Below are 15061 nucleotides of genomic sequence, written 5' to 3'. Positions count from 1 at the left end.
CACTCCCTCACTATGCCCACTGGCCAAAGTAATACCCAATCACCAGACCAGACTCTCTAGAATCTGCTGACGTCTACATGTTTCTGTGCTGATTTGGAGGAAATAACCTCTATTATTGCTCTTGTTGTGTTCCAGATATTTCTTGTTAAGATTTACTAAGTTTGATCAAATATCATGGTCCCTTAATTATTATTAAATAACACTGGCTGTTTTTTGTTTATCTGTTTCATTAAACCTCGGTAAAAGTAACTGTGCTTTTCCTCTATTTCAGACGTAACCTGACGAAATTGTCGCTGATATTCAGTCACATGCTCGCCGAGCTCAAAGCCATCTTTCCCAACGGCCTGTTTCAAGGGGATAACTTCAGAATCACCAAAGCGGACGCCGCAGAGTTCTGGAGAAGATCCTTCGGGGACAAGTGAGAAGCTTAATGTGCTCTTTGTTCTCGTAACGGATTAACACGCCATGTTCCTTGGAAAAACAAAGGAAGATGGACTTTGACAATGTCTGGTTCTGGTAACATAACCTAAATGTCTCTGAATTTCAGGACCATCGTGCCTTGGAAGGTGTTCCGGCAGGCCCTGCATGAGTTTCACCCCATCAGCTCGGGCCTGGAGGCCATGGCGCTTAAATCTACCATTGACCTCACCTGCAATGACTACATCTCTGTCTTTGAGTTTGACATCTTCACCAGGCTTTTCCAGGTGCGTCATTCAATCACTTTATCACTTCCTCCAAGCATGAACTAGCACTATTGTCCCTGAGCTTGGTGTAGAGGAAGGTTTGACAATGACTATTGTTGTGTGGCCGTGTGCTGTGGGTTTGGAGTCGCTGTATGAGTGTGCTTGTCAGTTCTGATGCTTCAGTTCTCATGGCTGAAAGCCAGCCTGAATGGAGGCCTCTTATCACCTTTTGTAGCTCAAACAGGCTTGTCTGCACTCCTCCGAGCACAAGATTTACTGAGAGTAGGGGGGCGAAATACGATTTGAAAGTGCCTCAGCTTTAGAAGAGAGATCTGTTTGACCTATTTTAATGACAACTGCTTCTAACCTCTGTGGGATTTTTTGCTCTAATTATATACCCTTTGAGAGCAACAATGCAGAACAGAGTTACTTGAGGTTTTTCTGTGCTTCTACTTTATTTGATACTTTTTATACTGGCACCACATAATTAGTGGTGCTTGCTAGGGCAAAATCACGATTACTATTGCTCATACTTGGGGTTGGGGTTTGTTCAAATATTTAGCTATTTAGGTCGACAGATGATACGCAACTTTGACATCTGTTTATACACTAGTGTTCAAAAGTATGGGGTCGATAATTTATTTGATTTTCGATTCCATTTTTTTTCAGTAAAATACTTTAGGGGGGGGGGGGGTGAAACACTCAGTTTCAGTCAATCGCTTGTCAATCTTGAGTACCTATAGAGTAGTATTGCATCCTTCATATCTCCGAAAAGTCTTTAGTTTTATTATATTTATAAAAGAAAGATAGGCTGTACCGAGTCTTTCCGGAAAAAGTGCCTGGAGGCGTATCGTGTGGGCGGAGCTAAAGAATGACGAGTGCACACAAAGCGGTGACGTCCTCAAGCATGGAGAAGAAAACGCTACCCTAAATCAGATTCAACTAATACATATATGATCCAGAATCAGATCCGGAGGCTGAAATATATTGAATAGGGGAAGCAACAACATCAGGACGTCCATCTCTGTGGTATGTACTGTATTTAGTGTCCTGTCAACATTTGTGTGTGTTAACTCGCAGTTTATGAGGACATGATTCGGTTTATGGACTGTTGTATGCGACTAAACCTTAGCAGTAGCAAGCAAAACGGTTTTCAGACTAGTGTACATCAGACTAATGTAATGTTATACAGAACAACAATGGAGTAACCGTTAGCGCATTTGAATGACGAAGCACGCTTTGTGAGAACGCTAGGTTTATGTTTGGGTGCTTTTACAATAATCAAACTGACACCTATAGTGGTCAACTAAACAAAGGTATTTAAACACACACCATAGATCGCATGCTCCATTGATAAATTATCTAACGTTATACACGATCGTGTCGTTTACTGATGTTTACTTACGCCACGATAGCCAACAGCATAGACATTTGAAGCAGTTTTACTCACCGACTGCTTCTAAAGCACGGCCGCGAACCTTTATCGTCACGGCTCCATCAAAAACACACTTCTTTGGTAACTGTTGATTTCGTGAAGTCCTGTGACAGCAGTGACCGTGGAGATCCACTTTTGCGATGCGACTGAAGCGTGGTGTTGTGCCGCTTCCCGCCATTTCTGCGTTCAAATCGGTTCAAATGCAGCGCTGCCTTCCCGGAATGCTGTGCGGAAGCGTTGAAGTCGCTCGATGTCACACATAGGAATAAAGTGAAGCGCGGTGCGACAGAAGTGTTCCACGAACGACTGGATCTGCACCTAAAAGAGTGTTGATGGGGCGTGCATTGGCTCTTTCGCTCTAGTCACGCGTGTGCACCCTACCGGGAGAAGAGCCCATACGGCCCATACAAGGACCTTCCGCTCTATTGACGTCAAGCCGACCCATACTCAAAAAAAACTCTCCGAAACTTGTGAGAAACCGGAAGGAGTATTTTTAAAACAGAAATACTCCATCAAACGTCCAACATTAGTTTTTGAAACTTTGTCTATGTTTAGGATGGGAATCCAAGTCTTTAACAGTGTAAAAAGCTCAGTATGCATGAAACAGCATTTCACCCCCCCTTTAATAACAATACTACTGTGTTATTACAATTAAAGTATTATAATATTACGTATTATAAAGTATTATTACAATTTAAAATCACTTGTTTTCTATGAATATATTAAAATGTTTTAATCTTGTGATGAAAGCCGAATTTTTAGGAGCCACAAGTCTTCAGTGTCACATGATCCTGCAGAAATCATTCTAATAAGCTGATTTGAAAAATATTTCTTCTTTCTTTCTGTGATGAATATTGCTTTTGTAACATTAATTTATAAACATCTTTTTTGACAAATTTGATGCATTCTTGCTAAATAAAAGTATTAATTTCTTTCAAAAAATCTTACTCACTTTTAACTTTCATTGAGATGTCCTGGCAACCGTCCGCAACATCCTCGCATCCTGATGATTAATTTTGCCTAAAATCTAGTCATGTTGATTTTTCCACAGAACAGTTGACTATTGTGATTTATAATATGAATCTATAAAAAAGCAGCTGTTGAATGCATCATCTGACGGCTGCTTGGCAGCACAGTGCTGTCTATGTAATGAGCTCATTATTCAGAGTGCTCCAGCACAGACATCACAGCGGTCCAGGGCTTTCTCATCCTCTCTCTCCTCAACAGGCCATAATCACATCTATCCTTTAATTAGCCTCCCTTACTTCACATCGAGAGCTAATTTGAGGTAAAAGGGGGAGGGTCAAGATTTTTATGGCTGATGCAGCCATAATCAGATATGGCCTTTTTGAAACATTCAGTAACCGAGCTAACATTGACAGCACATCATAATTCAAGTCGGTGTGCTGGTCTGTTAGAGAGCTTAAAACGGCCATGGCGTGGCAGGCCCTGTGCCCATTTCAGCTGCAGTGTACATCGCTTGTGCTGCAACGTACCTCTGCTTCATTCAACCCAGCAGACAGAAATAGACCGGCTGTTTACAGAGAGCCCGCAAAGCTCTTTGACGAAGCTCCATGTAGCAAGGTCACGCTTCTCATCAGCATCTGAATGAACCCACCCTGCTAGAGAGCCAGTCCACAGGCTTTTTTTATTCCTTCAATTCGACAGCCTTTTGACTCAGAGTGGACCTTTTGTGAGACGGATAGCTCTGTATGAAAACCGGTTTTGTTTTTATGTGTTTGCTCAGAGTACACAAGCATGATTATAAGAATGAAAGCTGAAGATCTATACTAATGATAATATGTAATCAGAGAGGGGGAAAGTTGTGGCTTGGTTGACCCATATTTGCACTTGTTTTGCACAAGTGTAAAAAGCTTTTTGAAAATGTGTTAATGCAGCCTGCTCTGAGATTTTTCAGATGTCTTTTCCACTGAGACCAGGACTGTACATAAGCCACTACATAGCCTGTTCACAAACAAACATGGTTGATCATGGTCTTTGTTTTGTCTCACTGTTTATTTTTAGCTAAAGTCATTGAATTCAGCATATTTTAAATCCATCATAGTCATTAAGACACAACTGAAACAGAAATGGAGTGTCTGTCCAATTAATGCATACTGCATCTCTCACACAAGTGAAGATGTGCAGTCCACCTGTCTCAAATTTTCAATTAGAACTCTGATTCTTAGTCAGGCTGATAAAATGGCTTTCAAAGAGAACATGAACACAGGTCCCATTTTAGACAGGGAAGTGAGTTTTTGCTCTGATATTTGACTCTGATCTTTAGACAGAGAAATTTTCATATGTAAGCCGTTGGCAAGCTGTCTATCGTTTTCAGCGCATTCATAGTATAACCATTTAAAAAAAAAAAGGAACAAGTCAAATTCTCAGAAGTGTTTGTCAGTCAGAGGAAGTGCCAGTTTTGCCTCAGGACAGTGCTATAAACACATGAATTAAGTCCTTTAAAATGTGCTTCTGTGAAATAATACTGTCTTTGTGAATGAAATAATTGTTACCTGCTCACTTGATGGAATGTATAAGCCGCGTTTCCACCGCAGGAACTTTCCCCAGGAACTAGGTATGTTACGTGGTATGTTTCGACTGCAGGAAGCTAAATAAAGTTCCGGGTAAAAATGTCCCCTTCAAAAAGTTCCTGAACTTCGAAAAAGTACAACCTCACAAGCAGGGTCAAGTGGGAACTGGAGAGTCGCGCGCAGTCCTACATCCTGGGGGGAAAAAAATCCTTTTTGTGGAAACAGGGCTATAGTGACCATTTGTCTAATGATAAACTGTGACAAGGCAACAGCAAAACTTATGCAAGGGAGACTGATGTGCATTTTAAATTTGTCTGTATATGTCACTGCACATGTTTATCTCAGTTGTGAGGTGTGGCAACATCGACATCTTGGCACTGAATGAAATGCCTGCTTTGCTGATTGGACTGACATTAAGTGATGTTTATATACAGCAATCTGAGTTAATCTGGTTCGCTAGTGTCACTGGCATACATAGTATTAGTGGCTCACCACTTCATCCCCAAAATTGAATCTCTGACTTCTCTTCAGTGGATATTAGAGGTCATCTCAAAAGAGACTTAAGAGTAAATTTGTTCTCAGATAATAACACACCTCTAAAATCACAGTGTGAAGAAAAGAGGAAAAAATAACAACTCTATGTTTTTTTTGTGTGTGTGTGTGTGTGTTTTTTTTATGTAGCCATGGTCATCACTACTAAGAAACTGGAACAGCCTGGCAGTGACTCATCCGGGGTACATGGCCTTTCTTACCTATGATGAAGTTAAAGCTCGTCTGCAAAAATTCATCCACAAGCCTGGCAGGTAATGTACACACCGTACACCTCATCCATGTGCAAGTCACTGTTAAAGGGGTAATAATAAAAATCAATCTAGTCATTTAGATAATGACTCCTGTATTTTCCAACCAGATTATATACATTTAAAAATCCTTTTTTTTCACCTCTTATTTATTCATTTATTTTAACTTTTAACTATTTTACTTAACTATTTTAGCAAAACAGTTCTATTCATATTAAAGGGATGGAAGGAAATAAAGTAAGGTCACATTTATTTCGAGCATCCTTTAAATAGAAAGTTTAAAAAATGTTAAAGGTGTCATGAACTGGCTTTTATTATTTATACTGTTGTCTGAAGCCAACTTGTGCCATTCCCATGGTTTTTACATTCAATAACATCATAACTAATAAATAATAAGCTATTTTCTTTTCTGGTTTTGAGGGTGTCTCCAAAATGCTCGGTTTTGATGAGCGTGCCGCACTGAAGACTTAAAAGTAAACATCCACGGCTAGGATTGGATAAGATTTGCATATTTAATGAGCGTCAGCTCCCCTCTCAGTTCAGTTCACATGAGGGAGGGATTGTTTTGAAAGCGGCCAGAATAATTCTCTGACGAGGCTCAGTCTCAAAACGTATTTATCAAACAAACACAATGATTTTTTTATCTCATCCACCTGTGAATTTTTTATTTTATTTTTTTACCTGGCCTGCCCGATATAAGCGCGAACCATACACACACACAGAAGTGTGCGCTCTTCAAACACAACGGAGATCAAGAAATTAGTGTTATTTCACTATTTAAGATTCATCAACATTTTGGTAGCCTGTCTGAAAAACTCTTAGCCCCGGCCCCCAGGACGTTGGGCTTTGCGAGCTCTGGGAGTCTGAACCCGAATCGCAATGAACCAACAAATAAGGGATTCTCCAGCCTGTGATAGGGTGCTGGTATACTCTGTTAGACACATCACATACACATAATCATAATCAATCTGTAATAATGCAATACTATCGTATATAAAAAAAAACATGTTTTACTCACATAAGTGTTTTGCATTCCTGTCGTATCCAATATAGAAGGCATAGCATTTTAATCTCAATATGTCTGCAAATCCAGTATCAACCGTTTACAAACTATTATTTTGCTATCTTCGGCGTGTTTATTGCTTGGTAACACGACCAGTTTAGCTCCACGATTTGGTGCATGCAGCTACAGAAGCAGCACGCACACAGAGGCGGTGTTGTCCCTTCTAATACTTCATTGATAATTATTATTATTAATAATAAAGTAAAATGAGTTTGGAACAACAAGATGGGAATAATAGCAGAATTTAAAAAATTGTGGGTGAATTATAACTTTAATCACAGTACTCAAAGATTTTGGTGTCTTTGGGCTTCAGCCATTAAGTGTTTTTCATTCAAATGTGCTCATGGCATCAGCAGTGTCACAGCAGCATTATCTGCGACTTAAACAAACAGTGACAGGAGTTACATGGGACAATGCACTGTTAGTCGCTTGAATCCCCCTCTGAGTGGACCGAAGGACAGCGTGGTACCTCCCATCAATAGATGTATTGTAAAAGTACCATGATGTCACAAGCACTCTCATTGCAAAGAAAAGCAATCATATGACCACCCCCTAATGCACCGAGACCCATTTCTCAGCGATGGCTTGATCTGACAATGTTAGATTGTCCTGTTTCTTTTATCTCATGTCGTAAGTGTATGTTTGTAAGTGTCATGTCTTGCTCTTGGTTACAGCTATATCTTCAGGCTGAGCTGTACGCGACTCGGCCAGTGGGCTATCGGTTATGTGACAGCTGATGGAAACATCTTGCAGACCATTCCTCATAACAAACCCCTCTTCCAGGCCCTCATCGATGGCTTCAGGGAAGGATTGTAAGTCAAAACAGCGGCTCAGTCTAAAACCAAGCACAGAGATCATACATTTACACATACAGATGCATAATGAAGCATCAAATGTCGTACTTTACTTTCCTCAGACCTTAAGTGTATCTTACAGACTGTTTATTCCTGTTTAGCTACCTTTTCCCCGACGGCCGCACTCAGAACCCTGACCTCACAGGATTATGTGAGCCCTCACCTCAAGACCATATCAAAGTCACACAGGTCTGTTTTTGTTTTTATGTCTGTCAGCCACATATATCTTGAATAATTCGGATAATACTCAACTTTCTTCATTTACAGGAGCAATACGAGCTCTACTGTGAGATGGGCTCCACCTTCCAACTGTGTAAGATCTGTGCTGAGAATGACAAGGATGTGAAGATCGAACCCTGTGGCCACCTCATGTGCACTTCCTGTCTCACAGCCTGGCAGGTAAACCTGAAGAGCCTTCAGCTCATTCTTCTGTTTGGACACATGTGCGTGTTTTCTTCACTCTCTTTTCTCTCCCTTTTAGGAATCAGAAGGTCAGGGTTGCCCGTTCTGTCGCTGTGAAATTAAGGGCACTGAGCCCATCGTTGTTGACCCCTTTGATCCCAAGGACCCCAACAGCGGAGGTTCCTATGGCTGCAGGGGCACATTTGGAGCCGAGGGTGCCCCTTCGCCAAGCTATGACGACGATGACGATGATCGTTTGGAGGACTCTCCTTTCATGATTAGCAAGCTGGTTGGTTCTAAAGTGAGTAACTTTTTCTTTATGATGTTATGGACCATTCAGCTTTCCTAAACCTGCAAAAAGATGGCACCACCTTCACCTTAACCTGTTTTTCAATGAGCAGAATTGATTCAGCTGTCACCTGCCTTAGTAAAGTTTAATATAGGAAAATCCAAAACACAAATCCAAACCAAAAAACTTTTCCTGCAGACACTTCACTATTCTTCAGCCACAGATCACTGTAAAGGCTCTGAAATGTTGGCTGGAGAATTTAGGATCAGTAATCTGTATAGATGTAAGCTGAATGGTTTGGCTTCTTTCAGGTGGAGAGGCCGCCCTCGCCGCTGTCGATCGGCCCTCAGCCCACCGTTCCCCCAGTACCTCCTAGGCTGGATCTGCTTCCTCTCAGACCTACCAACCCTCCCGGAGCCTCTAGTCCAGGGGCCACATCCAAGGTAAATTATTAAGTTATTTTTTTCCCTCAGCACCCCAGTTTGTAATGTATTAAGTATTCTTTTTAAACAATTCAAAAGGAAATTTTAGAGTTACTATTAGCAGAACACTGCATGATGTTTAGGTACTATTGCAGTTTTTGATATCTTTATTGTTCACAATCCAGGCCCCATCTCATCACAAGGACAAGCCATTACCACTGCCCCCAGCTCTAAGGGACCTGCCGCCGCCGCCTCCCCCAGACCGACCTCACCCTGCCGGCTCTGACAACAGACTCCCAAGACGCCCTCTCCCCAGTACACCCGGAGAAGCTCCTCGGGAAAAAATGCCTCCTACCCCTCCTAACCGCAACATGCCGGACTGGAACTCCCGGCCCGTACCCAAAGCCCCATCACAGCCACCAGCAAGCGGAGACTCTCGCGGATCTCGAGAACTCTCTAACCGTCACTCTCTGCCTCTCCAACTTCCTTCAACGCTCGACGCCAGAGCAGAAGGTCCTCGAAACAACGGCCCCTCCAGCCTCGACCAACAGCTGGTAAGGACACGCATGCCGTATTTACACCTTGACTTAAGCCAAATCAGATTTTTTATTTATTTATAACAATCATGTGCTTCATGTGCAGAGTTTTGTATCATCCATTTCTGGGTCAGAGTACGACAACCCGAAAGTAAAGCCATCTGCTTCGGCTAATGCCATCTATTCTTTGGCAATCAGGTAGGTGCCGCAAAGCCAACATCATAACTAGGGCTGCATCAAATATATCGGAACAAATTTGAAATCATGGTTAATGTGATTTAGTAAATCACTTTAGTTAAATAAATAAATGTGCTTCTGATCATTTTATTTTTGTATTATATATGCAAGATAATACATTGCAATTATTCAATTGTAAATAGTTTTTTTAATCACAATAAAAACATTATTTTATAGTTGTATTGAATAGGTCAAAAGCAATGGGAATGTCTTTTCTTTTTTTTTTTGCCATTATGGTTTCTGTGAGGTTTGAATTTGTTCTTGCCAAAACATTTTCTTCCCAAAAGGAACTTTTCAAAGTAAAAAGTAATTTTTTAGCATCATTTTTTATGCAGATGCCCTCCCTAACAAATCACTAATCATTCTAAAATGATTCATTCTTTCCAAATAGAGCTATTCAAGTCACATGGTGAATATTCCTGTATTTTTTTTTATATTGCAGTTTATATAATAGACAAAACCTAAATCTAGCCATGTTTATTTGTTCGTGTAGCAATAATAAAATGCCCCCTCATTTCCTGCAATATAACCCTGTTCGAAAAAGTAAGCAGGGAATTATGTGTTGACTCTTCCTCCTGTGCTGACAGGCCTCTCCCAGCAGTTAAGGGACAGACCGGAGAGGACGCCTCTGAGAACGATGAGGAATCCGAGTACATGACTCCATCTTCTCGACCAGTGCTGCCCTCTGCTGCAGGGGAGGCTGGGCCCAGACCACCTCCTCCACTTTCTCTCAGTCCCAGGTAAAGTTAATTCACCAGCCTTGAAGGTGAAGAGCACCAAAAAAGACACTCGGAATAGACTCACAAGCACATTTACAATTTCAGTCAGTGTACTAAAACTCACCATTTACCTCTCTAGAAATGTACTCAATGAAATGGAGTCAGAAAGCCCACAGATGTATGAAGCCATGTACAATATTCAAGCCCAGGCCCTCACCACCTCTGGACCACACCAGGCCAGAGACTCAGGTACTGTGATGTGTGAAGATCTGCATCTTCATACAGACAGTCTGCCAGCATATTCTGCAATGTGAAATACTGTGTGTCCGTCCTTGTTCAGATTACTCTGAATTGCCTCCTTTGACCTGCTCTAATGGCCTGAGGGATACTGTTGGTGCATGTGGTGAAGAGGAGGACGAGGAAGAGGAGAACAGCTATGACTACCCCAAGCCTCATCTACCTGCCAATCTAGCCAGACGCACGCTTTCAGACGTTAACCCATTATCCTCAGCCTTCAGCCGCCTTTCCATTGACAGCGAGCTTGGAGCAACAGCAAGTAAGTCATAAACAGTGTTATTTGTATTTATTTGTGTGCGCGCATGTGCGTCTGTTCTTGTAAATATGTGGTTTATAAGGACACATTCTGTGACACTTCCAAATGGCTTCAAAAACACTAAACTGTGGGATTGGGGAAGGGGTTTAAATTCAAAAAATGCTAAACATTTACTGTGATTGGTAGGTTAAAGGGATAGTTCACTTTGAAATTAAATTTTGATATGTTTTAGCTTACCTCTTGGGCATCCGATATGTAGGAGTATTTGTTTCCCCAGTAGTTTCAATTTTGATCATTTTAGGTCAAACCGTTCTTGTCTGTGCCTCACATAATGCAGGTCTATGGTCACCACCTCAAAGAGCATACACAGAAAAGTCCAAATTAAACAATCCCCCATCGTAAGTACACACTGATGGCCTTAGACACGAAACGAGCGGTTTGTGTGAGAAAACGAACAGTATTTATATCGTTTTTACCTCTTGGACACCACTATGTCCGACTGATCCGAGGGTGCGTGTGCGTGTTTCCTGTGGTGTACAAGAGTTAAAAACGATATAAATACTGTTCGTTCAGTTAGTGTTAAGTCTATTTATTTCCAGAGCTGTGTATGTAAAATAACAAAGTTATTTAAGTACTTTATTTTTATTTATTTATTTTTACCTAAATCATCCATTTCCTTTTTTTCCATATGTAGGCGTAATTTAGTTTTTGTCTACAAACCCGATTCATGCATTTAAGCATAAAATGTTTTTTTTTTTTTTAGATCACAAGAAGTCATCAGTTAGTCAAGTGTCCAATCTTTTAATTTATATTGTATTAAAACAATTTAAATGTATTTAAAAATAGCACCGTATCATTTCTGTTTTACACCTATATTTATTTTAGGTCATATTTCAACCCCATGAGTGTCATGGTTTGCTTATTTTAGAACAGCAACTGCAGTGTGACCATTTTTTTTTCAGTGTGTGTAAATATAGACAAATTTTTTATTGTAAATTGTCTTCAGCAGTCATGGACCCCTCTGAAGCCCCTGAGCGGCCTCCTAAGCCTCTCCCCCGTCGCATCAACTCGGATCGCAGACCCAGCCCGGTCCCCCCCGGAGCGAGTCCAGGGCCCAGCCAGCAGTTCAGCGGTGAGATTGAGCACCTCTTGAGCCAGGGCTACTCCCATCAGGACATCCAAAAAGCCCTTATGATTGCACAGAACAATATTGAGATGGCCAAGAACATCCTGAGGGAGTTTGTGTCCATCCCTTCTACTGCACATATCTTAACATAGCGAAACGTCTCTGAGCTCCCAGTCTCGGCCCAGCCACACTCATCTCGCATTCATCTCGGACTCCAGAAGAGAGGAGCGTGTACTTGCGCTCTAGCTCTAGTGACGACAAGAGCCCCTTTCTCCGTAACACTTCTCGGATTCTCTGTCCTCCTTTGTGCGTGCGGAAGAGCGAGGGGTTCTTTGCGACCGCTTCTTCAGCCTGAAGGCAGCGCACGTCCCCTGAGTCTTAAAAAGGACAAAAACAAAAAGACAAAAACATGTATGTGTTTATATATGATTTAATATATAAATCAGAATATTGAGTATAGTTAATATATACACATGTATGTTGGAGAGGGTCAGCTACAGAGATCAGGGTGCGTGAAGTATTAGGCCTCAGAGTTCGGATAGCTAAAGGGAGTTCAGTTAAACAGTGGAGTGCAGCCGAGCATTTTCTGGTGTGAAAAAATGGCCTTTACTTGTGTTGCTTCGGTACGTTTTGTTTTTGAGTGTGTAATTTTAATTTTCCGTCTGTCTAGTAGCATGCCGTACGTGTCGGTCCCCACAGCGCAGCTGCCCGTTTCAGAGATCCCATTCAGCCCAAAACAACCAGTTCTCCGCCTGACCTTGACCTCCAGGGTACTGTGTGAACAATTTTTTAAAAAGTGAGTGGTGACGGCTGGCATCGGAAATGGGCTCTCCGTCAGCCTTGATACAGCTGTGTAGCATTACTGTAACTGTACTGTACCAGGAACTCAACTTCCCAAATGTTTAAGGACAGCCAGTCCTTCAGATTCCCAGTAGGAACATGCTGATGAAGGGTACACGCATCGGATGTCAGGGGACATGTGACCTGTTTGCTCTAATCTGAATGTGTCATTAATATGGTGGTCTCCGACAGACTTTTGTGAAGTAGTGTGTTTACTAAAGATAGTGTTCTCTAACAGATTAAAGGGCGACAGGTTGGACACAAAGTGAAACTGCTTAGTAATAAATAAAGAAAAAAGAAGTATTTGCTTATAAAGGTCCAAGGCCTGGCCAAGTTTCTGTATTTGGCGGGGACTAAAATCACTCTTGGGAGGTTTGGACTTGTGTATGAAGTTCTTCATCTTAGAAACCATTTCATATGATCACCTTAATATATTGTTATTATTAATGTTATTTTTTGATTTATTGTTATTAATACAGAAGTGCTTTACTGCTGCTATTATTGTTAGTGCTAAACAATTAAGCCTTAAATGTACATTTGTGAATATACTGTGTTTAACCCATTTTAAAGTGACAGTATCGATTCTGTGTAATTTGGTAATGTAGCATACTTGAAATCAGAAGCAACATGTGCAGGTGTGAGCCCTGCTTTCTCTCTCTCTCTCTCTCTCTCTCTCTCTCTCTCTCTCTCTCTGTGTGTGTGTGTGTGTGTGTGTGTGTGTGTGTGTGTGTGTGCGCGTGCGCGTGTGTGTGTGTGCGCGTGTGTGTGTGTGCGCGTGCGCATGTGTGTGTGTGCGCGTGCGCATGTGTGTGTGTGTGTGTGTGTGTGTGTGTGTGTGTGCACACACATGGGGCGTCTGTTTTCATCCAGGTACGTTGCGTGTTGCTTGTAATACATGCATTTTCGTTTAACGGAAAGGTGAAATGTGTCACGGGGCTCATTGCAGAAGGCCTTATTTATGTTCTTTCCTTGTCCTAAAAGGCTTTGGCGTTTACCCTGTCAGCGATCGGATGGATCTTGCAGTGGAAGCCCTGTTCAAGCCATGATCGCAGTGCCCATAGTCCGCCTGCTGTTAGGGAGAAGGTTCTTCCCAATCTCCCCTTTGTACTCAGGAATATAGTAAATTTCAACAGAATCTACATTAATGACTCCGTACTTTAAACCAGTGCAAGTCTGTCTCGTAATCAGGGTCATAACAATCCTAGACTACTTTAAAGACACCAGTATCATTTACTCGACCTCATGTTTTTCCAAACCTCCCTCTGTGGCTGGCTTTTATCCATACAATGAAATTCAGTGGGGTCTAAAATGGTTCTTCACAATTTCTTATGTTCCACAGAAGAAAGTCATACAGGTTTGAAATGACATGAGGTAGAGTAAAGGATGCAATTAGTGGGTGAATAATCCCTTTCATTTTTCAAGTTATTGCACCAGCACATTTGAATGCACTAGTAATCCGTTAAAGCGAGCGAGTCTCTCATGTGGCACTCGAGAACTCGTGATTGATGTCACCAACATCAAAACTGGCCTAGTTTATTCCCCACTAGCCCCTAGTGTTCTTGAGTGTTGCACTAGGGTTGCAGGTACTTCCACATCTCGATCTTGTAGGTACACACATAACCTTGAGAGCTTGCGGTCAGGCGAGCTGTTTATTTTACGTTGTAGGCTGATAACTCTCGGTTTGTAATTTCTGTTGCCTTGAAGCATATGATGGTTTAATACTGAATTTTTTTACTGCACCATATGAAGTCTAGAGATGAGGTAATACTTTTTTTTTTCTTTACATTTCATTTCATTTTACTGTACTACTATTTCTTGATATTGATGTGATGGATGTGCGTGAGTTTGTGTGTACAATATTTGGCACAGTGTACCAATTTGTGCTATGATACTGTCACTTTAAAAGCAAGCGTGTAAAGTTACTTATACATAGAATACGTGGAAATGGCAATGTTTTATTTCATTTTGCATTCCTGTACATGTCAGAATTTTATTTTTGTTTACTGATGTGAATATTACTGTGAGCAGTGCCATATGTTTAGATATGTCTGTAATTTTGTTCTGCTACCCAGAAAAAGGCCTTGTTAAAGTGTAAAGAGTGAACGATATCCCTCATGAATTTTCGGAAACCGTTTCCATTGTCGCTTCTTTGGCTTGGTCAGTGACATCATAGTTAATGTCTCGAATCAGACCACAAGAGGGAGCTCTCTCCACATTTTGCCATAACTTGCCTGAGTATTTCAGGGTTTCTTTCTTTTTTGTGCTAATTCTCATATCACTTTGGAAGTATGCACAGCGCTATACTGTTAATTAAAACAATAGAACAAATATCATAATGTTGTGTTTTGTTTTTTCAGTAAGACGAGGCGCATATCTCTCGCTTTCTACTTTGCAGCCATCATGAACCTATCATTTTTAATATTATGGATCAAATATTAAACCCTTTTAAAAGATGCAAATCAGTATTAATGGATGGAATGGGAAGGTCAGAAAATCAAACTTAGCCATTTCTTCATGTCTGGTATATCCTTATAGACACGATTCAATTAAATGCATGCTTGTTTGTGT

At 41.2% G+C, this 15061-nt stretch overlaps 1 protein-coding gene across 4 annotated transcripts in view; it reads left to right on the top strand.

Moving 5' to 3' along the window:
* cbl (Cbl proto-oncogene, E3 ubiquitin protein ligase) overlaps nucleotides 1-14848 on the top strand; it is a 38555-nt gene extending 23707 nt beyond the window's left edge. Inside the window, exons 3-17 of one of the 4 annotated variants that reach the window (XM_067450714.1) lie at nucleotides 272-418; nucleotides 548-704; nucleotides 5334-5455; nucleotides 7190-7327; nucleotides 7471-7558; nucleotides 7637-7768; nucleotides 7851-8072; nucleotides 8372-8503; nucleotides 8668-9036; nucleotides 9125-9216; nucleotides 9843-9995; nucleotides 10114-10223; nucleotides 10315-10530; nucleotides 11537-11659; nucleotides 12327-14848. In XM_067450714.1, the coding sequence (XP_067306815.1) occupies nucleotides 272-418; nucleotides 548-704; nucleotides 5334-5455; nucleotides 7190-7327; nucleotides 7471-7558; nucleotides 7637-7768; nucleotides 7851-8072; nucleotides 8372-8503; nucleotides 8668-9036; nucleotides 9125-9216; nucleotides 9843-9995; nucleotides 10114-10223; nucleotides 10315-10530; nucleotides 11537-11659; nucleotides 12327-12409 (2284 nt within the window). In that variant the 3' untranslated portion in view covers nucleotides 12410-14848. Of the gene's footprint in view, nucleotides 1-271; nucleotides 419-547; nucleotides 705-5333; nucleotides 5456-7189; nucleotides 7328-7470; nucleotides 7559-7636; nucleotides 7769-7850; nucleotides 8073-8371; nucleotides 8504-8667; nucleotides 9037-9124; nucleotides 9217-9842; nucleotides 9996-10113; nucleotides 10224-10314; nucleotides 10531-11533 lie in introns of all 4 variants that reach the window. The other 3 variants (XM_067450713.1, XM_067450712.1, XM_067450711.1) reach the window with 3 other exon arrangements.
* Nucleotides 14849-15061: the final 213 nt, after the last annotated feature.

The sequence above is a fragment of the Pseudorasbora parva genome, chromosome 8 (genome assembly GCF_024679245.1).
Source record: "Pseudorasbora parva isolate DD20220531a chromosome 8, ASM2467924v1, whole genome shotgun sequence".
NCBI lineage: Eukaryota > Metazoa > Chordata > Actinopteri > Cypriniformes > Gobionidae > Pseudorasbora > Pseudorasbora parva.
This window is presented reverse-complemented; position numbering and strand designations above follow the sequence as displayed.